The sequence below is a fragment of the Coturnix japonica genome, unplaced genomic scaffold (assembly GCF_054131305.1).
Source record: "Coturnix japonica strain WE unplaced genomic scaffold, WE-NBRP24 Scf041, whole genome shotgun sequence".
Classification (NCBI taxonomy): Eukaryota; Metazoa; Chordata; class Aves; order Galliformes; family Phasianidae; genus Coturnix; species Coturnix japonica.
The window spans coordinates 4,582,981-4,610,749 of NW_028188944.1; the positions used below are offsets into that span (position 1 = coordinate 4,582,981).

General features: G+C 46.7%; 1 protein-coding gene across 1 annotated transcript; it reads left to right on the forward strand.

The window, feature by feature from the left end:
- LOC146752859 (obscurin-like) lies at positions 1–27,690 on the forward strand. The gene is made up of 3 exons (XM_085531304.1): positions 1–13; positions 26,201–26,465; positions 27,450–27,690. The coding sequence occupies exons 1-3, from the start codon at positions 1–3 to the stop codon at positions 27,481–27,483; spliced, it is 312 nt and encodes a 103-aa protein (XP_085387430.1). The 3' UTR covers positions 27,484–27,690.
- Positions 27,691–27,769: the final 79 nt, after the last annotated feature.

The following is a 27,769-nucleotide window of genomic DNA, read 5'->3' on the forward strand; positions in this document are numbered from 1 at the left end:
ATGGCAGAACCAGGTAAAGTTTACCATCACGTCAAGAAATTTGAAATTTCACTCTCATGTTCTTGGTGTGGTTTCTGCAATAATTATTTGGATTAATTAAGCTTTTCCTTGATGAAACCCTAGAAGTATATCACAAGAAGGACCAACTTACCCATGACCTTTTATTTGTCTTACTCAAGCATCTCCTCCTGACCATAACTGACAATAAAATATTCAGCCAAACTACAGGTTTGAACAGCTGAGTTGTTTCTAGGATCTCCTGTAATCTTAAGCATGGAACACACACTTGTCTTTTGACTAAATGTCTTTTATAGTGCAGTAAACAACAGGTTTTCACATGGCTATTCCTCATTTACCTTGCTCTGAACTCATTCTCAAACCATGCGAGATCGATCCAGGGAGAAGGGGAGGAGAGGGGAAGGGAAAGGGGAAGTCCACAGTCCTCTAAAATCAGGCTTCTTAGCCTAAAGCTCAACAGCAAATAGCAGTCTACTTCCCCACATTGCTAGACTCCGAGCATTTAAAGAACATCAGCTGACCTCATTATGAGCTCTAACATAGCCAAAGGAATTAATATACTCAAATATTCTCTTGAGTGATGAGAAATATGGAGCATAACTTCAGACTTCTGCTGTTCAACTCTCACTTCTATCATCAACCAGGGTAAGAGTTCAATGCCGTTTTAGATGGAGGACTCATATTTTAAATAATTTATCTCATTAAGGCTTGGATTCCCTAATACAATTAGCTAAATTCCAGTTTGGATCATGCTTCACCTTGGATCACTTAGGGCTTCAGCCACTTAATGGAACTAACTCAATTTGTCTACAGAGAAGCTGTTTTCTATAGCAACAATAAGCTGTGTAAGTACAGTGAGGGTGGGCAGGGGTTGGACTCAGCTATCTCAGTGGTCTTTTCCAGCCTTGGGTGCAACTTGTAAGAGGGAATGAAGCAGCAAACTGCACAGCACTGAGCTGCATTCTTCCGACACGTGCTATCAATGAACTGCTGTATTTCCCTATCTTCTCTAGTGCTATTCATCTAACCTAACTGAAACAGTAAGCCTGAACCCAGATATAAATCAGGATCATAGTCAGCTGTGGTTGCTTATGTATTCAGAAAGACACTCTAGAGGGTAATTCAGTGCATCTAGAAATTCAAGTAGAAGTACCTTAGTCAAAAATATTCCACATCCAGGTTTTCACCTCGCTACCACTACATTAAAAATGAGAATCCAATTTGTGGTGTGGGTCATTTATGTGTTTCCAGGGGGAATTGTGGCTGTTCCATGCCCACAGGGTAGAAGACAGCCAGTCTTCCTCTAAGCCACATAAACAGCTGCTTAGTGCTCCCAAAGCGAATGCTCACCAGTTGTTTCCAACTTGAAGGTCATCTTCTGGCCAGCAGCCTCGCAGATGTATTCTCCAGCATCTTTCTTCTCCAGCTGCTCCACAACCAGACGCCGTGTTTTGCCCACAGATTCCAGTTTGAACTTTCTGGAGGAGGCAAGCAGTCTTCCATCCTTGTACCATTTTACTTCGGTTGGATCCTGTGCTACTTCACAGCTGAGGGAGGCACTTGCTGCCAGGGCAGCACTCACCTCTTTCTGCACCTTCTCCTGGTTTATAAACACAGGTTTTGGCTCTGAGGGAAGAAAAGAAAAAGTATTGACTGAGGGACTGAAATGAGACCATCTTGCAGGTCTGTATGTACAGCTTGGAACAGGTTTAGATTACCACTTGTGCCCAAACTAATAGCCTTCACTAGAGAATATCAGCTCTTCTGTTGAAACAAAGTGTCAAATCTAGGCAAGAAAGAACCTAGGAACTGAAGGAACCAAGAGGGTCCTTGAACACCAGTCCCATGGTTGCAAGTCACTATGCAAACATATTGAACCCAAAAGAACATCTGTCCTGCAGGCAACCAAAACCTGAGTTCCTTTTACTTAAGACCCACTGTGAAACATCAAAACACATAAACATGTGATAGTCAAACCACTGGCTGCCTTTTCATGACCCAGAACAGTACTCCTGGCTTCCTGAACAGACTCCTCATGGCCTCTACCATTGCCACAACTGTGACTGTCAAAGGCACAAAGGAAATATGCTCACCAACGCAGTCCTTTGTTCTTTGTGTGTGATTTGCAGATATCTATCTTACTTTGAGCTCTGGGAATAGTCAGCTCTACCAGGTCTCTTACTGTGAGTAGCAGACTCACCTATCCAGATGCAGCCTCCAACATAAAGGCATAGTAAAAAGACAGTGTACTACTAGGAGAAGTTCCTGCTTCTCCTGCCACGAAAGGCTGCACGTAGAACATGCACTCCAGCCTCACTGCACATACTTATCTTAGTCAAATGTTTCGGTGAACAAGAATTACAGTTTGGGATCTCAGGCACTGGAGAGATTTGAATAATATCTTGAATATTGTATCCACTGTACATATATTACTAATTATTGTTCTACAGACAGACTGAAACAGGTCTTTGTGTCATACTGAAACCAAATACTTTCTACAAACCCAGGCAATCAAGCCTAGGGAAAAAACCTCAGCGCAGACTACTGCACTGCATAATAGAAACTAGATATTACTTTACTGTTCTCTGCTGTATTTCAGACAACACCTGTCTTACCTGTGACTTGAATCTTGAAGGTGAGTTTCTGGCCAGCAGCCTCGCAGCTGTACTCCCCTGCATCTTTCTTCTCCACCTGGCTCACCACCAGCCGACGCTGTTTGCCCTCTGACTCCACCCTGAACTTCTTGCTCGAGGTGATCAGTTTCCCCTCCTTGTACCACTTCACCTCCGTCTTCTCCTGGGCCACCTCGCAGCTCAGCGTGGCATTTTGAGTCAGTACAGCCTTCACCTCCTTTTGTACCTTGTCCTTGTTTGTAAACACGTCTTCTTTCTCTGCAGGGACATCACAACAGTCACACCGTTTTGCTGTAGTCTGCTGCAGAGCTAACTCCAGTTCCCCATTTTCACTATACTTGCCCTTCACAGGGACCATCATGATGCCTCATTAAGACAGGAAAATACTTTCCCCTCTATTTTGCCTTGGGAAATGATAGGCATATCATATCATATCATATCATATCATATCATATCATATCACATCATATCACAAAGCTAAACATTTCTCAGTCTGATAGCAGATTTGGACATGAGATTTAGAACACCTGCATGCACTGCTGAACCTCCTCCCTTCTCTTTTTTTCTTCTCATGTCTCTCTACATTTCCAGTAAATCAGAAGGGAACGGCCCTCTAGAACAGGTTGCCCAAGGAGACTGTGGATGCTCCATCCCTGCAGGCATTCAAGGCCAGGCTGGATGTGGTTCTGGGCAGCCTGGGCTGCTGCTTGGCAACCCTGCACATAGGAAGAAGGGGGTTGGAACTGGATGAGCACTGTGGGCCTTTGCAACCCAGGCCATTTATGAGTCTGATTAGTGGCATTTTCCACCTAATTGTGTCATTCAAATTTTGTAACCAGATCTCTTCAAACACCTCCCCTTTTCTCACTCCTTGCATGCCTGGTGTTCTCTTGCACTGTAACCCTGCAGGCACCAGCTGACTACAAGAGGTGCACAAGTTACCCTCCTTGCCTATGGTTTGTTGCAGTAATTCATTCCTGGATGGAAAAGCACATGTAGAAAAGTGTAGCTATGACACTAGATGACAAAGAAAGTCCTAAAGCCAAAATGTTTTGCACCAGAGAGGCTGTCAGTTGATCGTCCAAATGCAAGACACACAAAATGAAGCGTTCCTTTATCTCTGGGATTCCAAGCATTTTCTCACCTCTGACTTTCACTTGGAATGTCGCTTTGTCATCTTTTGTTTCACAGCTGTAGCTCCCTTGGTCTTTCAGGGTAACATTTCTGACCATGAGCTTGCGGTGCGTCCCCTGGGAGATGATGGTTGTCCTCTGGTCCTGCTTCACCTCTGTTTGATCTTTCTTCCATACGACAGCTCCGCTTGCAGCTGACACCTCACACACCAGCTCCAGGCCTTCAGAAGGACTGACTGATATTTCTGGAGTCGTTTTGGGCTTGTTGACAAAATTAATGGCTTCATCTGAAGAAAAAAAGAGAAAGTGGTTTACATCCTGACTCAGGCTTATTCAGCACAGCATTAAGATACAGTTAGAGCTGATTGTAATGTCTCTGCTCATTACATTTGGGTGATCGAGTTTCACCTCTGGAGGTACACATACAAATGTCTGTTTGATTCTCCTGTGTAAGGAAAGAGTAAGTTCTATGCAGACAGTTCTTATTTCTTTTAATCAATTCTGTATTCTGCACATGTTCTTCTGAAGCTAAAATGAAGGCAGCTAAGTAACGTGTTTGCAATACATGAACAAACCTATTCAACACCTTGTCTCTAAGCTAACAAGCAGCGTTTGATGAGCACATCAGTATTTCATGCCCTTCATTCCATCCAGACAGAACCTGCCTGAGGAGCAAGCTGATGGCTGTCAGCTACAGGCAGACCTAGCTTAGTACTGCATTTCTTAGAGCAACAACTGTCGCTTTCATTCACTGAATATACCAAGGCCAATTGCTATGCCAGGCACATTTATGGCGTCAGTGAACAAATAATTCGTTAAAAATTGTAATAGACAGGAGACATCTATTCTTTTAAAACTAGGTGACCAAAGAAGAACAGTCCCTCTAGAGTCAAGCTGTTAAGAACTAATAGCACCAACCAATATCACATAGATAGATTACTTCCCTGCCCTAAGACCATCTTGTGACCATTTGGTGCTCCTAATTAAGCCCTCTTGATGGCATTTTGTCTGAGCCATGTGACATTTTGTGATAGGAGTTACTGCTAGTGTTCCCTTAACCCTACACCAAAGTAGGAGGTATCCATTCTCAGGGAATCATGCAGGCTTCCTCTGTATTTGATGCTCAGAGACAGCCCCAGAACTTTTTAAATCTTAGCTTAGCTCTCATCCAATAATGTTCATCAAACAGTGCAATTTGTCCTTTGGGGATGCCTTTGTTCTGCATCAACCAGTTCCAAAGGAGTCTTCTTGGCTTGTTTTAGATCAGTTTTTCAACAGATAAAGCCAGGGTCTTTGAATTACAAAGTGAAATTGCAGAATGCATGATTCTCAACCAAACAGAACGGGAGGTGGGATGCAGGGTGAATACCTGAGCCAACACCACCTGCAAGAATCCTTCAATATCTTAGAAATCTCTAGCCATCCCAAATCCAGTGTTGTGCTTGATCTATCATCTCTGCTGAGTTTTTAGCTAGCTGATGGTGAGCATCTTGGTGGTGATGGGTGAGCAGTCGGACTAGAGGGTCTTAATCAACCTTAAGGATCCTGTGATCAGAGGAACGTGAATGTGCTGTTAGAGGTCACAAGCGCTGCGCTGCAGCATGAGCATACACAGCGAAAGGCTTTCAGTAGAGCTTCAGTTCATAAATGAAAACTGGGTTATGGAAAATAGGCTCAAGATAGAAACCAGAAAACAGATCTTAACGCCAGGTTCTGTGAATGCAGCCAGCTGAATTTCACAGATATTGAATTTCAATGACAATTTCTTGTGTTATTTTACCCTCCAGCTCCACCCTGAACAGGAACATGTCAGTGACAAGCATTACTCCTCCAGGCTTGACCTGACAGTGCTTTACTTGTACTATGAGCTAATGGCTGTGCTTACAGCACCTCAGGGAGACACCTCAGAGATCACAACATCCTTCGGGTACAGCAGGAGACACTGAACTCTCCAAATATGGGGTTTAATTTGTCCAAAGAGGATACAGGATTCCAATGCTAAGAACTTAGGATCATTTCAGTCAGTGGTTTAAAGATGATGTAAGCGCTGAGGCAATTCATGAACTAGAAGAATGAAGCCCAGATGTGAGGGCTCAAGTCATGACTCCAGCGTCAGTTGGACCTAAGGCTGTCCTGAATTCATCACAACACAGTTACATTATTTGCTCATCCTGTGGATTTGCATAGGGACAACAGTAAGGTCAGAATTGCTTCAATAGAGCTATGCAATCTTTGTCCTAAATACTGGAAACCCACAGGGCTGGACAAATAAAATGAATTAAGTCTGAAGTGCTTTACATGGATTGTGATCCCATGTTTGCCTCACAAACTTACCTGAGACCTTCCAATCAAAAATCAGAGTGTCATCTCCAATTTTGCAGATGTTCCCTCGTCTTCTTTCTTTACAGCTGAAGCCACAAGCTTATGCAGTTTCCCTTTATCTTCCATTGTGAATTTCTTACTGGTTGTGATTTCTTTGCCATTTTTGTACCACTTCACCATGACATTGGCTTCAGAGGTCTCAGAAACAAATTCAGCTTGTTTTCCAGCAACGGCCCTGATTACTCCTCCAGTTGTCTCTTTGATTACGAAGTTTGCCAGTGCTGAAACAAAATATGAAGACAAAAAATACATATGATGGTAAAGAACTGCAGGGACATTTGTGACCATGAGGCATTCATTTATCATAAGATCAAACGTGCACGTTTAATCCTAGTTCTAATTGCTAGATTCTAAATTCAGAAGCTGGCAAATTGGCAGCTTTTATAAACCACGTACCAGATTACCTTATCTCCACAAGTTGAAGGACATACACTGTACAGGGGACAGAGCCAAAGGAAGAAGCCCAAGGCTTCAAGAAAATGTCTAAAATAGGAAAACTGAGGAAAGAATTGGAACAAGCAAACTAGAAGGAAATCAATGGAGGGGGTATCTATTACTGCACTGTAACACCCTGGCAAACAAATCGAGCCTAAAAGATAGAGATATCACTTAGGACTGAAAAGAAAAACAGAATTCCTTTATGGAAATTAAATGGAGCGCAAAAGTTAGATGATAAAACTGGCCCCTATTAACACACAGTGGAATAATTGACTTCAAAGATTCAAAATCTCACCACTGTCTTAGCCAAAAGTTTAAGCCTAAGTCCACGGTCCTATTTTACTGAGGGTAATTGAGCTTGTTTTCCAACTTCTTGTTAACATATCATTTCAAAACAGCGCACACAACTGAGTTGGGTCTGTTGAGAAAGTGCAGTCAGAGCTGCTAAAATCAAAGTCTGGATTATGCATGCATTTGTTCTGCAGTTCCAAGAACACGCGTGTATAATACAAATTCAACAACGTTCTACAGAATGCCTGTATTTAGGAGCTCGAGAGCCAGCTGATGTACACTGGGATGACTGAGATCCTGTCAATACATTTAACTCCATCCTATCATACAGTCAAATTTCATTCATTTTTTCAGGAACTGTCTCTTATCATTGTAGTCCCATCACCACTGCTGGATGTGAGCCCAACCACACAAAAGCAGCTGCTGGTTTTCACTGCAGATACTGCAGTAAGGAGAAACAGCCTCCGGACTGGACCAGCTGAGCGTGGCCCTACCAGGATTTGCTCCAAAGGTCTTATTACCAGTAATGCTTCCTGATGAAATACATGGGGGTCCTCCTTTGATTCCAACCCCAACCCACCCCACCATCCCCCCTGATAACATCCATCAGGGCCACATCTCGACAGCTCCTGAACACCTCCAGGGATCCCACCACCTCCCTGGGCAGCCTGTGCCAGTTAATTCTGTGGGCAGACCTGCCAGTATGAAATATTATGCTAACATGACAAAGAGAGAGAAGAAAAGCAAAATTAAGACTAGCTGACAAGCCTTGGCAGGAAGTTCTGCTCTCCATCAATTTAGTCCCTGTGACTCTTCACAGGTGTTTTCTACATTTTGGATCACTGCTACAAAAAGAGCTGTTGACATCATCTCTTGTGGCCACCCTGACAGAAGAGCAGGAAGGCTGGGATGCTCTTTTTCCTATCTTTCCCTTCATTTCCTCTATATCTTAGGGACGAATCACAGGACAGAACACAGAAATCAAATGGCTCTACAAAGCAGATTGGCCAGTTCAAGTCAAAACAGCCATTGAAAACACCCCAGATGCTGCCTGACAACAGCTGGACTGTCGGGGAGTCAGGTGAATGCAGTCTGCTGGCCCTGGGCCGGAAGAGCACAGCCCAGACTGTCACATACCTTTCACTGAAAGCTGATAGAGCATTTTATCCCCCTCACAGATGCACTGATAACTTGCAGCATCATCCATTGAGTTGTTGTGAATTTTCAGGGTGTGTTTCTTCCCCACAATTTGCAGTTCATATTTTTCACTGGCCTTGAGCTCCTTCCCATCCTTCATCCACTCCACAGTAGCGCCTGTGTCTGAAAGCTCAGCCTGCAGTTTGGCTTCCTCACGCAGCCGAGCGGAGATCTTTTCTACATCTTTGCTCTTATTGGTAAATCTCACTTCAGCACCTGTCAGGAGCAAAGGCCTCGTTATTTCAATTGATATCAGGCTAACGTGGTCAATGTTTGCTGCAAGATCTCTGAAAAAGTATCACCTTCTGTTCCTGCACTCATAATTGGGTCAGTGCTGAGCAATTCAAGATATTTCATTTGGTCTTCTTGCCGGATTTACTAAGTAAAAATCAACCAAACATCTCCTTCTACTGATTAATAATGCTCTAAACATGCTTCTGCAGAGGTTTCCACCCAATGACAAACAAGTCCTCCCATAATGAATGTTTATTTGTAATATTTTGTCATGCAAAGCTGATTGATAGAGATATTATTGGAATGATTGCTCCCCTACTTCTAAACTATTCCAGTGCAATCAGAAAGGCTGTCTGAACCTGGAGCTGAAAGTACTGCTCTATGGTGATGCAGTGGTAAACCTGCTGACTGAATGCACTGGCCAATAGCTGTGAACTGCAGACATTCATCAGCTGGCATGAAGCAATCTGGTTCAGATACCAAGCAGCTGGGTAGATTGGCTTACCCTACACTCAGTGCTATCATGTTTAGGTCATTACCAGGACTCACGTCAGTCCATGGGATGCAATTTCAGGTATTTGGTACAGTCAGTGAATGCCTGCAGCCCCAGTTCTAATCATCAGATCACAGCAACTATGCTTTGACTGTAAGAGGAAAGGAGAAGGATCAAAGCAAATACCTCTCACTCTCATCTTGCTGCTGACATCAACATTTTGGGCAACAAATTTCACTTCTGCTCCATCATCGTTCTTGGTGACGTTCTTTATGATTAGGCTGTGAGTAGTTTGGGTTCTCTTGATGATGCAGGTCTCGCTTTCCTGTAAGACTTTACCACTGAGGTAGCAAGTGCCGCAACACATTGTTGTAAGGTCAATAGTAAACATGGCATCCCATCCAGGTACAGCTTCACCAGTTGTTAGGGGGGATTTCACAGCCAGGACTGGGTCTGAGGAAGAACAACATGTATGTCTTAATGCTCTTTAGATGCAAGTCTGGTATCTCAATTAGAAATGGAAGATTAAATCATAGGTACATTTCTACTTCTCCCTTTGCATGAGTGCTGGAAGAAGCACTTCTGTGCTTAAGATCTGTTACAGAAAGTTCTGCCTCTTGCACATGTGAGATATCAAAAGATAAGGATATTCATGTCTCTGTCACAGAAACAGAACTTGTATCACTTCAGTGGTAGCTGGAAGTTGATAGGAGATAGGAGAACTAGGAATAAAGGAAAGCCTTTGGTGTGTTAATGCACTACTATCCTTAAAGTCAAAGGAAACATCTTTAGGGAACTAACACAGCTGCTCATGGGGTTTTTGTGCTTACCAAGGTGCACGCTCCCTGGGAATTCCAGAGACGGGCTCTGTCCATGCGCATTGACTGCAGACACTTGGAACTGATCATCAGCCTCTGCAGACAGATTTACAGCCCCTGCACAGCTCTATATAACAGTCTTATAGAACTACCTCTAGTAGAAGCAATCTCCACACAGAGATCCTTTTCCAGCACACTCCGACACGGGGGGGAGCAAAACGGGGGGGGCACATACACACACAGCGCCGGGGGGGGCCCGTAACCGACCCCCACCCATCCTTTAAAGGGGTGGGGGGTCCGTTTTAATGGGGGGGGGCCGAGACCACCTTCACCCCCCCCCCCCATCCCTTAAAAGGGGGGTGTCCATTTTGGTGGGGGGGGGGCAGTGACAATCTCCCCCCCACCCCATCGTTTAAAGGAGGGGGGGTCCGAGACCACACCCCCACACCCCATCTTTTAAGGGGGGGGTCAGGGGCTCATGGGGGGCAGCACAACGTGCACAACATTGGGGGGGGGGGGCTTTAAAAGGGGGGGTTTACAAAAAGCACAGCTCTCAACTATAGATGGGATTGGGGGGGGCTCAATCGATGGGGGGGCCCCTTCATGCAGGGGGAGCACAGCGTAAGGCAGCGGCTTTGAGGGGGGGGTTGGGGCTGTTTGGCCTTTGAGGGGGTTATTGTGTGCTCCACCCCCACCACCCCCACAGACAATGGGGTGTTAATGTGGGGGGGGGGGCTTAGATTAGTTGCGTTCCCTATAGCACCGCCACCCCCGTCATTAACCCCCCCGCTTTATCCCCACGGCTGAGCCCCCCCCCGACAGCTCCCGATTCATCTTGATGGTGGGGGGGGGGTTTGTCACACGACCCCGGCGCGGCTTACGGCACATCGTCGACCCCACCCCCACCCCCCATAACCCCACCCGGGGGGGGAGGGGGCGATGAGGTGAGTGGGGGGGGGGTTCTGGAGTTGGGGGGTGGGGGTGAGCAAAGCACAATATAGGGGGGGGGGGGGGTCCTATAACTGGAGGGCAGCGGCTGCACAAAGAGCCCGCGGGGGTCGGAGAGCAGCACTTTGGCTGAGGGGGGTCCACGGGGTCCGGGGGTAATGCTGCCCCACCCCCTCCAACACCCCCCACTGCCGACCCCCCCCCCGCGTTGCCCCCCCGCCCCAACGTCAGCTCCTGCGGCAGCTCCTCGTCGCTCTCCTCCTCCTCTTCCTCGTCTGGGGGGTCAATATGTGGGGGGGGGGGTCCCATCGGGCAGCGGCAGCTCCGCCGGCTCCGATTGGCTGAGCCGCAGTGCGCGGGAGCGGCTGTTGTGTGCCGGTCGGTGGAGGGGCGGCTCTTCATGGAGCTGCCCCGCAGCCAACAACAGCCTGAATGAGATCCTGGAGTCCCAGACGCTGGAGGATGAGCTGGGAAAGAGCAGAGGCTCCCCACAGAAGGGCAAATCACGTCTGATAACGTGAGTGTGGAGCACAGCCAGCCCCTTCCTCACATGTGTGGGGCTTCCATGTTCCTCTGTGCCCATTGCAGTGTGCCACCCCAATCCTGCTGCCCAGCCAGGAGTGGATGGGATGAGCAGGTTGGGATGCACAGAGCAGTGCTCAGACATTGCTGGGACATTTGTGCACTGCTGTTGAGCTTCCCTTTGTGCAGCAGGGGAGAGGATGGAGGTTTACAGGTGGATGGTTGTTATTTCTATGGCATTGCACAGGTGGTAGAACCTTGTCCATTCCCAAACTTATTCCAGGGCATGCGGGAATTTGTGCAGTTGTAGTTCCTGAATTGTGCTATTTAAAACCCTCCTGTAAATGGGGATGTTTTGTAATGCCTGCTGGGGCTGCAGGCAGCATTGCCTTCCTCCTTAGGGGGCAGGTTTAATCACAGACCTCCCTATTTCCTATCACAAACGTCCTACAAACCATGTCTGGGCATTGCTGTCTCGGCCTGGATCTCAGCTCCTGAGACTGTCAGATGTGAAGCAGCAGCAGCTGGGACAGGGCTGGCTCTGTGTGCCCTCTGTGGGTCTGTGGGCACAGAGTGGGGCAGAGGGATGACTGTGAGAGGGAGGAATTGCCCAGCCACTAGAAAGAGGAAATCAGCTGAAAAGGGGAGATTTGAGAAGCACTGAGGCTGTGGCTGCTTTGACAGTAAGAAGAAACCAAGCTGTCACTGTGCAGATGGGAACTCCAGTAGGAGAGCTGTGGTGGCTTTACAGATGGCAGACAGCAGCTGGAGTGTAGAGCCAAGGGTAGGGGGGGGATCTTCCTCTTAGCAATGCCATGCAAAGAATGATGCAGACTCCTGCAGGGTCGGCTTTGCTGTGTGACCCTGGGTGGAAGCAGCTGGAAGGTCTCAGCCCTTCTGCGTTATCCCAGGAGCTGGGGCAGTGCTCGGTCTCATCCCACCTCTGCTAATAGCAAATGCAGAATCCCTTATCTGAGTGCCCTTTTCTCTCATGTAGAGTCACCAACCCTGGGAAGTTCACAAAAAGTTTGGGTGTTGTGTTGAGGGATGTGATTTAACTGGGAAGTATTGGTGATGGTTGGACTGGATGATCATAAGATCATCCAGATCATAAGATCATAAGATCATCCAGGTCTTTTCCAACCTTGAAAATTCTATGGAGTTGTAGCAGATTGTGGGGGTGTAGGTGTGGTATATATATGTACACAGATGGGAATATCCGTATGGAAAAGATAGATCCATGTGTGTTCTGGGCTGCACTGAAAAAGGGGTGGCCAGCAGGAGAGGGAGGTGATTGTCCCCTCCTGCTCAGCTCTTTTGAGGCCCTATTTGCAGCACTGTGTCCAGGCCTGGGAATGATGTGGAGCTGTTGGGGGGGGTCCAGAGGAGGGCCACTGTGATGATCAGAGGGCTGGAGCAGCTCTCCTATGAGGAAAGGTGGAGGGATCTGGGCTTGTTTAGCCTGGAGAATGGAAGGCTGTGGGGAGACCTCATTGTGGCCTTTCAGTACTTGAAGGGAGCGTATAAACAGGAGGGGGAATGGCTGTTTATGAGGGTGGATAATGATAGGACAAGGGGGAATGGTTTAAAACTGAGACTGGGGAGGTATAGGTTGGATCTTAGGTAGATGTTTTTTGCTCAGAGGGTGGTGACGCACTGGAACAGGTTGCCCAAGGAGGTTGTGGATGCCCTATTCAAGGCCTGCAGGCATTCAAGGCCAGGTTGGATGGGCTCTGTCCATGAGCATTGACTGCAGACACTCGGAACTGATCATCACCCTCTGCAGACAGATTTACAGCCCCTGCACAGCTCTATATAACAGTCTTATAGAACTACCTCTAGTAGAAGCAATCTCCACACAGAGATCCTTTCCCAGTGCCCCTTTGTGACGTCATAATGCCCCTTTGTGACATCATAACACCCCTTTGTGATATCATAATGCACCTTTCTGATGTCATAATGCCCCTTTCTGACGTCATAATGACCCATTGTGATGTCTTAATGCCCCTTTGTGACGTCATAATTCCCCTTTGTGATGTCATAATGCTTCTTTGTGATGTCATAATGCTACTTTGTGATGTCATAACGCCCTTTGTGACATCATAACACCCTTTGTGACGTCATAACGCCCTTTGAGACGTCACAATGCTCCTTTGTGATGTCATAATGCTTCTTTGTGATTCATAATGCCCTTTGTGATGTCATAATGCCCTTTGTGATGTCATAATGCCCCTTTGTGATGTCATAATGCTTCTTTGTGAGGTATCTGTGGTGCCATTGATAATGAAGTGTGATGAACTGGAAGGCTTTCAGTAGAATTGCAGCCCTAACATAAACAATGACTTGAACTCTGGAATTCTGTGTAAAATCATTAGCTAGCTTGTGGTCCAGGTCTTCAAACCAAAGGCTGTGAGGTGCTGCTCTTGTTGACACAGGCTGTGAAAGATGACTTGAGCTCTAAGAGTAATTTCCCTTCTGCTCTTTATATGAATGTCAAATCCACAATTAGAATATTAAGAAGATAATATAAAATTTTGTGCTGCTGGACTGAGGACTTCCATTAGCTGTTAGCCATAGTTTGGAACTTGCAAAGCAATCATATTGGAGCCTTGCTGGGCAACCTGCTCCAGTGTCTCACCACACCCACAGTAAAGCATTTCTTCCTAATATCCAATCCTAATCTACCTTCTTCCCATGTAAAGCCATTTCCCCTCATTCTGTTGCTACCTGCCCTTATGAAAAGTCCCTCCCCAGCCTTCCCTGTAGGCCCTCTTCAGATACTGGAAGGCCACTCTAAGGTCTCCTTGGAGTCTTCTCCAGGCTGAAGAGCCCCATCTCTCTCAGCCTGTGCACATAGTAGAGGTGCTTTCAGCCCTCTCTGATCACCTTCATGGCCCTCCTCTGGACCTGCCTGAACATCTCCAAGTCCTTCTTGTGTTGAGGGCTCCAGAACTGCGTGCAGTGCTCCAGATGGGGTTTCAATGAGAGGAGTGTGGAGGGGCAGCACCACCTCCCTCGACCTGCTGGTCATGCTTCTGTGCTTTAAGCTTATGCTTTAAGGTCCTATATGCTTTAAGGTTTAGATAGTGCAGTCGCCTCACCTCTTCAGGTTTATCTGTGAAGGTCCCTTCCAAGTGAACCGTGCTGATCCAGACAGTTCGGACTGCTCATTAAAATGTTTTAGTAAGTTGGGCTGGTCCTACGAAGCAGTATGACTGCAGTAAGCAGTGTACATGGTGCGCTGTGAGTACTGCACACATTCCTCTTGGCAGCTTGTGGAACAGAAACTGTGCATTGTTTGGATTGTGTAAGTATTCCTGTTGGTCTCTTGTGATGCTTACCTTCTTAGAGCACCTTTCCTCGTTTGGCTCTACATATTTTGGTACCTTACTTGTTCTGTTTGGCTTAGCAGGGAAGGTCTTCTTCTGAAGCATCCTCAGTCTTGGTCTGGGCAGCATACTTAGAAATGACATGGATGTTACATGAGTGGGTGGTCAAAGGGGGGAAGAAATCACCTTTCTGATCTGTTTCCTTTTAGAACACAGTCCTGGAGAGGATTTGCTTTCCTTGTTTCCTGGAGACTTGGATTCTTAGATGGTTTTGACTGCAGCTATTTCTGATGTTAATTCCTTTTTCTGTACTTTAGTAGCCAAGTGCAAGTGGAGTGCTTTGGAATTGTCTGAAGTTGCCAGGTTGCGTGTGATCACATATGTAACGTGGAGTTATGTGTGGTGCCAGTGATAATTGTGATGAACTTGAAGGCTTTCAGTACAATTTCAGCCCTAATGTAAACAGTGACTTGAACTCTGGAATTCTGTGTAAAATCATTAGCTAGCTTGTGGTCCGGGTCTTGAAACCAAAGGCTATGAGGTGCTGCTCTTGTTGACACAGGCTGTGAAAGATGACTTGAGCTCTAAGAGTAATTTCCCTTCTGCTCTTGATATGAACGTCATATCAACAATTAGAATATTAAGAACATAATATAAAAGTTGTTGCTGCTGGCCTGTGGACTTCCATTAGCTGTTAGCCATAGTTTGGAACTTGCAAAGCAATCTTATTTAGACTTTAGTGATGAAATATTCTGATGAAATCCTCCTTCTAATTCTGCAAAAGAATCTTGATGGAACATTTCTGTCTGAAAAGGCTCTGGCATATGAAGATGTGCCAGACTGCAGCCATGTGCCAGATGCGTTTGGATCCATGGAATTTTCTGATGTAGCTTCAGTGTTTGAAGAATCTCCACTAGATCTAAATACTCAGAAAACAAAGCAGGTGTGTGAAGATGTACAGCTAGTTTCTTACAGAAAAAATACAGCTCTTAATCTAGAAATCTGCTTCTCATTGTATCTAGTGCTTACTCCATATTTAAGTATCTAGTGGACCTTGACCAAAGGAAGATAAAGATAGAGCAAAGAAGTATGTTAAGCATAAATTTTGTTGCCTTCTACCTGTAGGCCATGGTTGGTTTGACGTGATCCCTAACTCCAGTGTTTGGTTTGCACAGAAACAGCAAGCAAGGGAACAAGTAAAGGAGTCAGTGAGGATTTTAAAACACAATGGGAAGAGATAAGGCACAGTTAATAAGATTCTGGAGTTAGGCTGGAGGTAGGCAGAGGTTGAAAGGTACCGAAAGAAATTCAATCTTACTGTGTTGGACACAAAAATCCACTGTGATATTATTCAAATTTTTAACTAAACCAAGTGATAATTCATATTTATGTTTAGATAAGCTGGTGAGGGTTAATCCTCAATGGAGAATTGAGATGAACAAATCAAAAAATGGCGTTTGACAGTCTATAAGAAACGAACTTATTCTAGGAGAGAATCAGAGTTTTCAACTGTTTTGTTCAATAGCCAAATAATGTATGATATTTTTATAAGCATTGTGCCTGACCTTCTCAGCTGTTAGAATTTCTTTGACAGTAACTTCTCCGGCTGTGATCAGAAAACCTTTTGTTCCGTCTCTGGCAGCATTCGAGGCATGATACTCAACTGGGTGATATGGAATTCACACTGTCAACTCCAGTGACAAGAAAAGTGGCATCTAAGAAGCGTGCAAACACAGAGAATGTTGATGCAGAGTCAGCGTTAAGAAATGAGCTGCCCTTTGCATTTCCTGCTCCAAAGGCCTTCTTTTCGAAGAGCCAGACAGAGAAGCAAGTAGAAGGCGTATCCTTTCAGGCACCTACTTCCAAAGGTATGTTGTATCTAACAAATGGAAACCTAGAACATGTGTAGCTTAGGAATTTTTTACTTTAAATATGAATGCAATACTTGTAGGTCCTAAAATTCTGAAAGGTTTCAGTGTGGGGTTTATTTGGTCACAGCACATACAGCTGCCAGCCTGTACATCTGACAGTGTACTGCAAGCGGTTTAACCATCTATCAGGGCACGGTACACGTCTGTTAATGATAGAAGTTCTCACAGTTTCACAAGGAGCATGCCTTGAGATGCATTCAGATAATGAGATAAGCGCTGTGTTACTAAAACTAGCATGTGTCCCCACTCTCCGTCGAGATCTAGTAGATAATTTCTTTAACAATTATGATGAGGGTTTTGTTTTGTTTTTATTTTTTTCTGGGCTATTATTTTGAGTGAAAGAAAAGGGTATGCTTTTATTTAAGCGAGCTTTTGATTGCATCATGCTTCTAAATTAAATGTAACCTACTGGATTCCTCATGATAGCATACGAGTACTTGCGTGTATCTGTTCTCCCTAATAGAGGGAGAAGAGACTCAGTGAACCTGGACAGTGTTACCCAGGGTTGTGAGAACAGCTGAATGATTGTTGAGAACTGGTCAACTCGTAAGCCTGAGACCTGGGATCCTCCATCCTAGGGTGGAACTTTACTGGAGCACGTGGGTGCCACAGCAACAAAAGGACTGTGTACAATAGACTGAGAGTTTGCTGAGTTTCTTGGTTGACAGAAAGCACAACTAACTCAGCAGCAAGTGACGTATTTGGGATAGGAGATGACAGCTGGACTTTGAACCTTAAGGACTGCCAAGAAAGAAGCCATCTGCTCAACCCCTGAGCTGCAAACTGCCAAGGAACTCCATACGTTGCCAGGAATGACAGGAGGGTGCCGACCATGGATACACAGCTACGGACTGATGGTAAACTTGAAACAGCTTGAAGTGAGTAAGGGATATCCAGGGTGCACTGGTGCTCAATATTCAAGAAGCCCATCAATCTACACTGGGCCAAAGGATACCAGTTTTAATATCTCATGCAGTGTTTACTGTATTGGAGGCAAAAGGGGGACATTGGCTTTCACCCCAAAGATTCCCGAAATACCAGGCCATCCTGGTAGAGCATGGTGATATAGAAATAATTGTAACTACTATTGCCAACCCAGTATCTTTCCTTAGCGGAACTCCCCTGGTGGAGAACCAGGATGACATCACTGCTTTGAAACAACTGATGCTGCACATTACATCCAGTTGGTCGGAGCTGAAGGACGAACCCTTAGAAGATGCAGAAGACGCCTGGTTTACCAGCAGCTGCAGTTTTGTGAGACAAGGAGGCTGTAAGGCAGGACATGCAGTAACTGCTACTGAGCAGGGAATGGAAGCACAACCATCAGCCGTGGGGACTACCCCTCAGAAGGCTGAAATAACTGCCTTGACGAGAGCCTTAATGATATGGACAGATGCTAAATATGTGTTTGGGGTGTCACACGCTCATAGTACCATCTGAAAAGAGCAAGGATTGCTCACACACAAGGAAAAGAGCATGATGTTATTGTACCAAGGGCTATTCTATGTTGTAGGGCACAGTTCTCTATCCAGGCCCAAGTCTGTGTGGGTGTCTCCTCTATCCACAAAGCTGCTCACACTGCAGGAGGCACAGGCTGAGAGGAGAGGCCAGAGCAGCTCTCCCACTGTGACACGGAGAAGCAGGATACAAGTAAAGGAAGGCCCCGCAGCTGTACTGGGAAGATTCCACACAGTCATCAATTTTTCATCTGAAAGGTAAAGAGGAATTCCCTTTTCTGCCCCTATCATCATTGGTCGGGTGAGTAGCAATGATGCCCGGTGTGCTTCCATCAATGGAGCAGAATAGGCGGAAGGCTGGGGTGCAGGCTGACCTCTGCTGAGGTGAGTGGGGGCTCAGGGTGTTGCTTAGTGGTAGATTTGTTCACACTGAGCTCTAACAGGAAACTTGCTCAACATCGAAGGCCTTGCAAAAGTCTGGCTGAGTGATGTCAGTTGCTTTTCCTTTCCCTACTGATGCTGTCACTCCACTGTAGAAGGCCACCAAAGCGACCAGGCTGCATGTCTCCATTTCCGCTGTTTCTCCATTTCCTTCTTGTTGCTCCCTGTAACCAGCAGGTTCAGCCATGCTGCTTTCCTGCCTCCTCTGCTGTGTTTCGTGTGGTCGGGATGGAGCTCAAAGCTCCAGCTCTGAGAAAGGTTTTCTGAGAAAGTTACCATCTCTTTTCCATTCCTTTACCCCTAAAAACAGTTTTCCAGTGTCTCTCATGCAAGAATTCTTTGAACAGCCTGCAGCTGACTCTCCTGAAGCTCAGGGTCCTGACTTTGCTTTTTGCCAGGCCCGCATTCCTTGAGATGAGGAACTCTAGGAGGGCATGGTCACTACAGCCCTGACCACCTCCAGTCTTAACCCCTGCTGTGCACCATGTCCAGTAATGCTTCCCTTCTGCTTGGTGTGCTTAATGCTTGGCCCACAAAGTTATTGTCAGTGCACTCCAGCAGGCTCTCAGACAGTTTGCAGCAACTGGGATTGGTGCTGGGTGGTTGCTGGGAGGTGTCTCAGCAGAAAAGCTGGGCTGGGGTGGGCATGCTATGTCAGTCCTCATCGCAGCTGGCAGAGAGAGTTAGAGGAGGGTGATGGGTGCTGCCTGCTCTCAGTGCTGCTGCACTGAATTTGGGGCACAGCAGCACACTGGTGAGTGAGCTGGGAGGGAGACGGACTGCTGCTGTGCATGGCTAGGCCAGAGCTGGAGGATTGTCAAACACGTGAGTCATGCTGGTGCAGCCATTGCAGCTGCAGCAGGAGTAGAAGACAAAGAGGTTTTGTAGAGGACAGAGGGTGGTGATTCATGGTTTGATGTCCAGGTGGAGGCCGATAACAAGTGGTGTCATCCAGGAGTCTGTCTTGGGACCAGTGCTTTTTTACATGGTTATCAGAGACACCAATGATGCAATGGAGTGCACCCTCTGCTGTTTGCTGAGTGGTGCGGCTGACGCAGTGGAAGGAAGGGATGCCATTCAGAGGGAGCTCAACCGAGAGGTTGGCCTACGTGAATCTAATGAGGTTCAACACAGCAAAGTGCAAGGTTTTGCACTTGGGCTGGAGGAATCCCAGGCATTTCTACAGACTGGGAGGAGCAGTCCTTAAGAGAAGCCCCGCAGAGAAGGACCTGGGGGTCCTGGTGGATGAAAAACAGAACGTGAGCCATCAGCGTGCTCTTGCAGCTCAGAGAGCAAACGGTCCCCTGGGCTCCATCAGAAGAGGGGATGGCCAGCAGGGACAGGGAGGTGATTGATCTTCATGATCCTTGAGGTCCCTTCCAACCCGGGCCATTCTATGATTCTGTGATTACACTCGCTGTCAGAAATAACGGCAGCTGTACAGAAGCTGGATATATTTTGGGACAGTTATTGTAACCAGCTGATTTTAAGACCTTGCCCGAATTGGGGGTCTAAATTGCATGTCAGGAGAAAGCTGGGAAAGTGGTTATTGGTCATTCTTTTTCATTTGCTGATTCTTTCATTCGGGTTCCTTTTCCAAAGGAGATTCTGGTGATGGAAGCAGTTGAAGAAAGAACCAAAGCAGCTCTTGCCAAGAGTGCTTGAAGTCCCTGTGGAGAGAAGCAAAGAACTTGGGCTTCCTCTGGGATGCTCCCCACCATGTCTCAGGAAGGAGACAACTGCTGTTCCACTTTCTGCTCTTTGTGTGGAAAGGTACGTCTGGGTTTTCTTCTACCTGTTTTTCTGGCTTTGAAGGAGAAGGGGTGGAGCAAGAGGAGACCCACTGGTCATTTGTTACCTCAAGAACTGGATGGATTCTGCACTGACTGTGAGAAACCTGGGCTAGTAGCATGGGCATGTTTCAGGCTGGACTCTACTTTTGCTACTTGGTTTCCTTTTGGCTACAGGGAGACAGCTGTCTAAAGGTGTGTTTTCAGACCCACTCTCCAAAACGATGTTTCATTGTTGCAGGTGGTTCAGTGTGCTCTTGCAGGGTAGATGCTGTAGTTTGCTGTAGAATCTAAATGGTTTCTGTTCCTAGGGGAGGACTGGGAGGAGGTAGTGAGAAGAGAATTCAATGCCTGAGGTGTATCTTAGTGAGAAATGTTGGCATGAGGTGCTGGAAGTCTTGAGTTGTCAAAGGCCAGTGAGGCTCAGACTCCTTAACCTGCTGGAGCAGGGTGGAAGCAAGGAGTGGGCACTGCCGTCCCACCAGCTGCACTTGTCTGCCAGGTCTGTGCTGGCCTGGATTTCTTCTGAGAAGTTTGTTGGAGCTGCTTGGAGTAGTGAAGGGTGGGGAAGAAGTGCTGCTCCAGAGCTATGAGACGTGCAGCTCCTTCTGAAGTGCTCCTGATAAGGACGGAGCGCATTTGCTGCAGCTTTCTCTGCAGATGTGCTCCTCACCTTGAAATCCTCCTGGTTTGTCCTCAGCTCCTGACCACGGCCTGTGCTCTGTTTTGCAGGCTGATAACATTCAGAAGCCACAGCTGGTGCATGCTATGTCATCTTTAAACGTACCAGCGTTTGCGGCAGCCCATGTTATTAGGAGCCACGTCGCCCAGGGGCCAGATGAGCTCTCTCTGGAGGTAAGCAGTTCCAGGCGTTCCGTGTTGTCATGCATAGAAGAGGGCAGTCCTTTCTGCTTTGTTTTCCTACCAGATTTGCTGAATCTGGGATTGATGTTTCAATCTCTTGCAGGTCGGAGATCTGGTGAGCATTGTTGATATGAGGACATATCAACAGGCTGAGCCCCTGGTGGAGAGGCAAGCGTGGCTTTGAGGTAGGCACACGTTTTTGACTAGAGAGCACAACTTCAGTAGAGTTGGGAATCTCAGCTTGGAGCTGCTCTGCCTGCACAGGATGGCTGCTGGATGCAAACAGTTGCCCTGTGTCACTGTCAGTGGACCTTCCCTTTGGCTCTGGGCTCGGGCTAATGCTCACCTGTCTTTTTGTTCTAATTACAGGTTGGGCTTTTCCCTGGTGAGTGCATGGAACTCATCAGCGGAAAAGTTCCCGATTCCCTCCTCAATTCATTGCCAAAGCCAGGTGCATAATTTACATTTGACAACGCGAGTTAGTCAAATAGGGTCAGAACGTTACTTTCAGGGGGTTTGTTTATGCCCAAGTTCAGCAAGCTTAGAAAGAGAACTACAGTAATCTCCTTGGGCACCTCCAGGGATGGGGAAAATCCATTCTTGTGTGTCCTTGTTGGGAATGTTCTTCCCATTGTTACATGCTCTGTCGAATGCATTGCGCTCAGCTTTGTCCAACCGAGCCAGGCCTGAAATGAACTGGTTTCTTTGTTTTGTTGCACAGAGCCAAAGAAATGGGGCAAGCTCATCAACGGCCTTTGTTCCCTGGTGAAGGCCAGCCCCGGGAGAGCAAAGCAGCCTGAGCCTCCGACATTCTCCGGATCCATGTCCTTGCTTGACATCGTTGAGAGGTATTTAGCCTTCAGGACTTGAGGGCTGAGCTGTAGGAATGGAAGCATCCTCTGCTGTTTGAAACAGAGGGCGTTTCTAAGCTGTGTTTCAGCAGAAAGCAGGCAGTGCCCAGAACAGGCAACTTTTGGCCAGGGCTCGGTGCAGCTCTTCCATCACCCTGCACCACGTCTGACAGCATGCTCTGTTTTCTCTGCAGACTGAGTTCTCCCAGTAAGAGGGCAGAGTCAGCAGCTGGCAGTTGGTGTTCCTGCTTCTGCCTGGGCAAACCATCCCCTGTGGCCAAACACCAACTGCAGAGCAGTGCCAGGGAGCCCTCTGAAGCTGAAGTCTTTGTCCTGGCAGGTAAGGGTGCAAGTCCAGCTTACAAAACACTGCTTGTCAGCAACACAGGTAGAATTCATGCTTTCAGTGGGCTTGTACCTCCTTCTGGCGTTCAAGTCCGTGCCTGACATCTTCAGTTGACACCTGTCTTTCCCAAATGAGTCTCTTGTCAACACAAGAGCTGGACCTGCACGTGGATCACTTTCAAGACAGTGACACTGTTGCTAGCAGCCTATTTGCTTCTGCCCACCACCACTACATAGCCAAATGTCAAGAATCTCCATGGTTCATCTTGCGAACGTTCGACACTAACTGCTGTACATCTGCTCCTTCCTAGGTGACCCGAGCCCTTGTATATCCCCAAGACGCAGGGCATGTTACGATGACGCATCTTCCATCAATGAAGAGTTGTTACTAAGCACAGGATGCAGCAGTTCAGATGAAAGCCTTCCGTATAACATCAGCTATCAAGAGAAGAAGGTCATCATCGTTGAAGCCTTCATTCATCCTATCCCTACTGAAGCTGCTGACCTGAGCCCGCCAGACACCTCAGGCACCAGCCTGGACCCAATGTCTCTGCAGTGCAGCCCAGCCCAAGCACAGCCCGAGTGCCCCGACAGCAGCACCACCATGCAGGCTCAGGTCAGCATCACCGAGGAGAAGCTGAGCATCTCGCAGGGGGGCACAGAATCAGGACACGAGTCCCAGGCTCCGGGCAACAGCACGGTCTCTGAGCAGCTCTCATGATTACAGGAGAGGATGAGTCCCATCTTTCCTCCAGACCTCACACCCCCTCCTTTCTCCTATTGAATAAAGGCACGCTCGTGCTCAATCAACGCCTTGACCGAATTCCGAGTTATCATTCGCAGAGATTGGGATGAGTGCAAGAAACTGCAAGGCAGCTCAGCTTACAACACTCTGGCTGTGGGGTTTGTGCGGCCGAGCTCTGGGTGTGTTCCCATTTTGCCTGACTTTGGGATGCCTGCAGCGAGAGCTCTGCTGCCGTTGTGTATGGCAGCAAATAGTCTCTAGCATCCTGGATGCTGCTCATGAAAACCCCAAGCTTCCTGGCTGTGGCTGTGATGCTTTTCAGGGCCTTTTGATGCTCTTTGATGCCGTGGCTGCTCCCTAACACCTCTGTCCTCCCGCCGTGTCCATTCCTGGCTCTCACCTGTGAGCTGTCCCTGCAGATCATCTCTAGCCCTGCCATCATCGCGCTGTGGCAGGAGGAGCTCACCCTGACCAACATCAGGCAGTGCTGCCTGCCTCTCACACTCTCTAGACCAAGTGTAACTACGCTGTCGTGGAGACAAATGCTTTCTGTCACATCCTCCATCCCTGCAGACATTTACCGGTAGGTGGCTCTTGCAGAAGAAGATTCAAGCAGCAGAACCTTTTGCTCAGCTACAGCACACAAATGCTACAAAAGCAGGAATAACCCGCAAGCTCTGGGTCTGTTTGTCTTGCAAAGGCATGCACTAACTGCGTTTGATGTTACCCCCCATCCTTGATTTCCTTCCCTGCTCCTTGTCTGATGGCGCTGCTGAGCCAGGAACAAGCTGCCCAGTGTGGCAGAGCATGGTGCAGGGCTGTGCTGGGACCTCCTCCCCTTCCTCTGCTGCACATCAGTGCCCCACATGTGCCATCGAGATGCTCTGGCACGGGATGTGCCTCCAACCCAAAGCTCCTTCCCACCTCCCAAGGAAAAGCAAAGCAACCCAAGCATCTCCAGCAAAGCTGCCCAGCAGACAGCAGGGAATGCAAACAGCTTCTGGCTGCTCCCCTGCACTCCTGTCCTAAGTAATAGACCCCATGAGGACTGGCTGGGAAATCAGTGCATGACACATGTGAGTGTGCACAGCATTGTGCAAAGCAGTGGGGTTCCATGAGTTTGTGTGTGTGTGTATCTCGGCTGTTATGAAAGCATGGGAAGACTGCCTTACTGAGTCCCAGATAATTACTTATCCTCAAATGATTTTTCCTGGCCAAATTTAGAGCCTCTCACAGGTAATCGAGACCAACAGGCTGTTGTTGCACAATCAACAGACACAATCTAGATGAATAGCTGAGGAAAATAAAGCATCATGCCAAGGGTACTAGATAAGTGAGCAGCTTGAGATCTGCACATTTATGTGATACTCATGGTCTTAGACAATATTTGCTTAGTGAGGTCACATAGAATGAAAGTAAAATAGAAGAAGTGCAATTGGTCTCAGTTCACACAGCTGGCTGGTTTGTCTCAGGCTAATCCTGAACTGCCTCAAGCGTCTGCTTTGGGTCTCTACAGAACAGCAACTTCAGAGATCTCTTTCTATTACTAAGTGTTTGAAAGAGCAATTTGCTCTGTTAATTATCCATCATTTCTGTGCAGTCTGTTTTGTCAGACTTGTCTTTAGCTTCCAAGTTGTATGTGAAGAATTGTTTCCGTTGTAATGCACAATGTACTAAAAATTGAGAGATGAAAATGTGAAGAGTTTTTCCAGCTTTGATTTCATGTCTGGAATTTTGGAACCCACTACTTGCAGTTGTTAATCTGTCCAAACTGGTCTGGTTTGGAATGCCCTCATCCTTGAATCGCTGTTAAAGGCGGAGCAATTCCTACAAGTGCCATGGCCCCACTGTTGTTCTAATTCTTATTTCTTTGTTTTCCACACACTGCTTTTCAAGCCTCCTTTTTCTTTACAGTCAAAGTGAGAACTGCACTGTGAGGTGTCTGAACCTTGTTGTGCCTCTACATAAATAGAACAGCAGCAAAGCCTGACAGGTGACTGTGCTGACAGCTCTCGTAGCCAGTAACACGTAACTGTGCTAAATCCCTTGTGACTGCTTTGATTTCATTTTTGCCAGTGAAATCCTTGTAAAAGGAACTGCAGCAGTGTGATGAGCTAAGGTGAAGATGCTGGTTTTAGTAGTGCTCTAAGCTGAGTGGAAGGGCAATTGAATGAGGGTTATATGCTTTCTCTGGGACGATAAGGCTTTTTTTCCTGAGAGAAAGAGCCAGCTTTTCATGGGCTATATGTGGGCTTTGGCAAGGACAGACAATCCAGTCTGTCAGGAAGCCATTTGAGGTGCTTCAGGATTGTAAGCTTGTCTTTTTGTTTTTCAGGCGGATATTTGGACCATGGGTGTAGTGCTGTATGCTCTGCTGTGTGGGATTTTCCTTTGGATGATGACAATATGATGGCACTCTACAGGAGGATACTAGTGGGTATCAGTGGTGCTAGAATACACTGAGAAGGGAAATAGCTGAGCTTGACATTGATTTCATCTGAAAGAAACTTGCAGGCTTTTTATCTGCTGTTGTCCCCAGCGTAAGAGTCTCCATTCACATCCTAAAGTACTTGTTATATTTTCTTAACAACTCACTCTTATTTGAATAAAAGCCTCAACAAATGGGAGCAATTTAATAAGCACAGAACAAGAGCTGGACCTTGCATTTGGTAGATAATATACAGTATTACTTTATAGAAATGTAGTCAATGGCATTCCCTATAGACAATCATTTGTTTTATCTTTAGAGTCGTTCAAAGAACCATTGTGAACTTGACATTAATTGGAATGGAATGCACACAAGAGACTTTCCTCTTCTTCCAATTCTCCTCATCCTTTCTTCTCTTCCACCCCTGCTTTGCAGATTACCATATAGAAATCACCAGGAAGTTGGAGGACAAGACAGCTTTGGAACATCATTCTGTCATCCTGTCCTGTGACTTCAGGCCTTCTCCAAAGGTTGTGAAATGGTTCAAAGGCCACACACTCATCAAGCCCTCTGAGAAGTACAAGATCAAGAGGGATAAGCATTCAGCAGAGCTCAAGATTCTGATGCTGAAGCCCGATGATGCTGGTGTGTACAAGTGCAAGGCAGGAATTGCAGAGACTGAGGCCACGCTGACAGCTGAAGGTATGAGCAGGGAGGGTGGCCTCTTCCATGTCCTATTTCACCTCAGATTTCTCTTCTTGGGGTTGATTTCTGCCATTCTCTCCTGCTAACTTTATAAATGTATAATCTTCACTGAGAAGATTACACAAAGATCATCTAGTCCAACCATTCTACCACATCCCAGTATGATTTATAGTAACAGTGGTAACAGTTCACCTTGTTTCCCCACAGCCCGCAATGTAGAAGTAACGAAGCACCTGCAGGATGTAGAAATTGAAGAAGAGAGCTCTGCTGTCTTCTCCTGCGAGCTGTCCCATAATGACGAGGACGTGGAATGGTTCCTGAATGGCAACCTCCTTTACACCAACAATTACAAGGACATCAAGAACGTTGGCAACTGCTGCACACTGACAATGAAGCAGGTTAAGCCTGAGGATGCTGGCACAGTGACAGTGAAGTCAGACAAGGTGTCAGAAAGTGCACCTGAAGGTGATAGGTGGGTCTGATCACACCCCTCCTGGATGTAAGAGATGCTAAGGAGCTCCAGTTCATTCTATTGTGCAGCAATCCTGCTTCTAAAGCTCACCTCTCTGGGGTGACAAGTCATCAGAGGCTTTCTTCCAGTGGAAGGTTCCGTTGCAGCAGATATCAACGAAGGAGGATGGTTTTGGTGTCCTGCCAAAGCATTCCATTGCTTTTTATCATCATTTTATTTAGCACAAGGAGAGTTACAAGAGCAGTTTCTTTTACTGCTTCAGTAACATGCAGTGTCAATGCTGTTGTCTCCAAGGATTTATGACTGCAGGGACAGATCATTCAGTGTGTGTTTTGCCTCTGGGATGACTAATGACCAGGCTGTGAGCAACCTGATCTAGCTGTGAATGTCCCTTTTTATTGCAGGGGAGCTGGGCTAGATGGCCTTTAAGGGTCTCTTCCAATTCTAAGGGTACTGTGATTCTAATCTGCTCTCCCCAGCAATTAAGCTCTTTTACTCTATGCGCTCAGAGTTTGAAGGATTTCCTCTTTCTCCTTTCTTTTGCATTTGGTGGAAGTTTTTTCCCCAGTATAAACATCTGATGTGTGAAATAGAAGATAGATAAAAGGAGTCAATAAAACAGGAAAATCAAAAGTGTTCAGCAGCTTATCCTCTTAATCCTGTGGCCTGCTGTATGAGCTCTGCTCCATGTGAGGTCAATGCCAGCTCTCCAGCTTTAGAAGAGCTGCATCCCAATTACTTCATATGATATCAGTCCCACCCACGGCAATGCAGGCTGTCCCTCCTGTTCCCTCTATTCTCCTACTGATTAGTTCAGAATTCCATAAAGTGCATTCAGTCAACACACATGAAACCGCTTTAGGTTCTATATTGGTGTCGTCAGTGCTGGTAAAGATTTATTTATCTCTCTTTAAAAATCTGAAAGCAACTGGAAATGTCTCAACTTCTGTATCACATTGTTCTGTTTTGCCCTTTTAATTGCAGAGAAGCCTGCTGTCTTCATGAAGTCCTTGGATGATGTTTTTGGTGAGGAGCGGGGTGTGATTAAATTGGAATGCGAAGTCTCTAAAGAGAAGGTCAAACCAGTGTGGAAGAAGGACGGTGTTGTGCTCACTTCTGGCAACAAGTATGAGCTGGTACAGTCTGGGAAGACCCTATGTCTCCTTATCCATGACCTCAAGAAGTCAGATGCAGGTTTATATACCTGTGATATTGGCACTGATGTTGCCAAATCAAAGGTCGGCATTCAGGGTAAGTACTGTAGAAAGTAAAGGAGTGCTGAAAGCACATTCAGTGTGGTCACT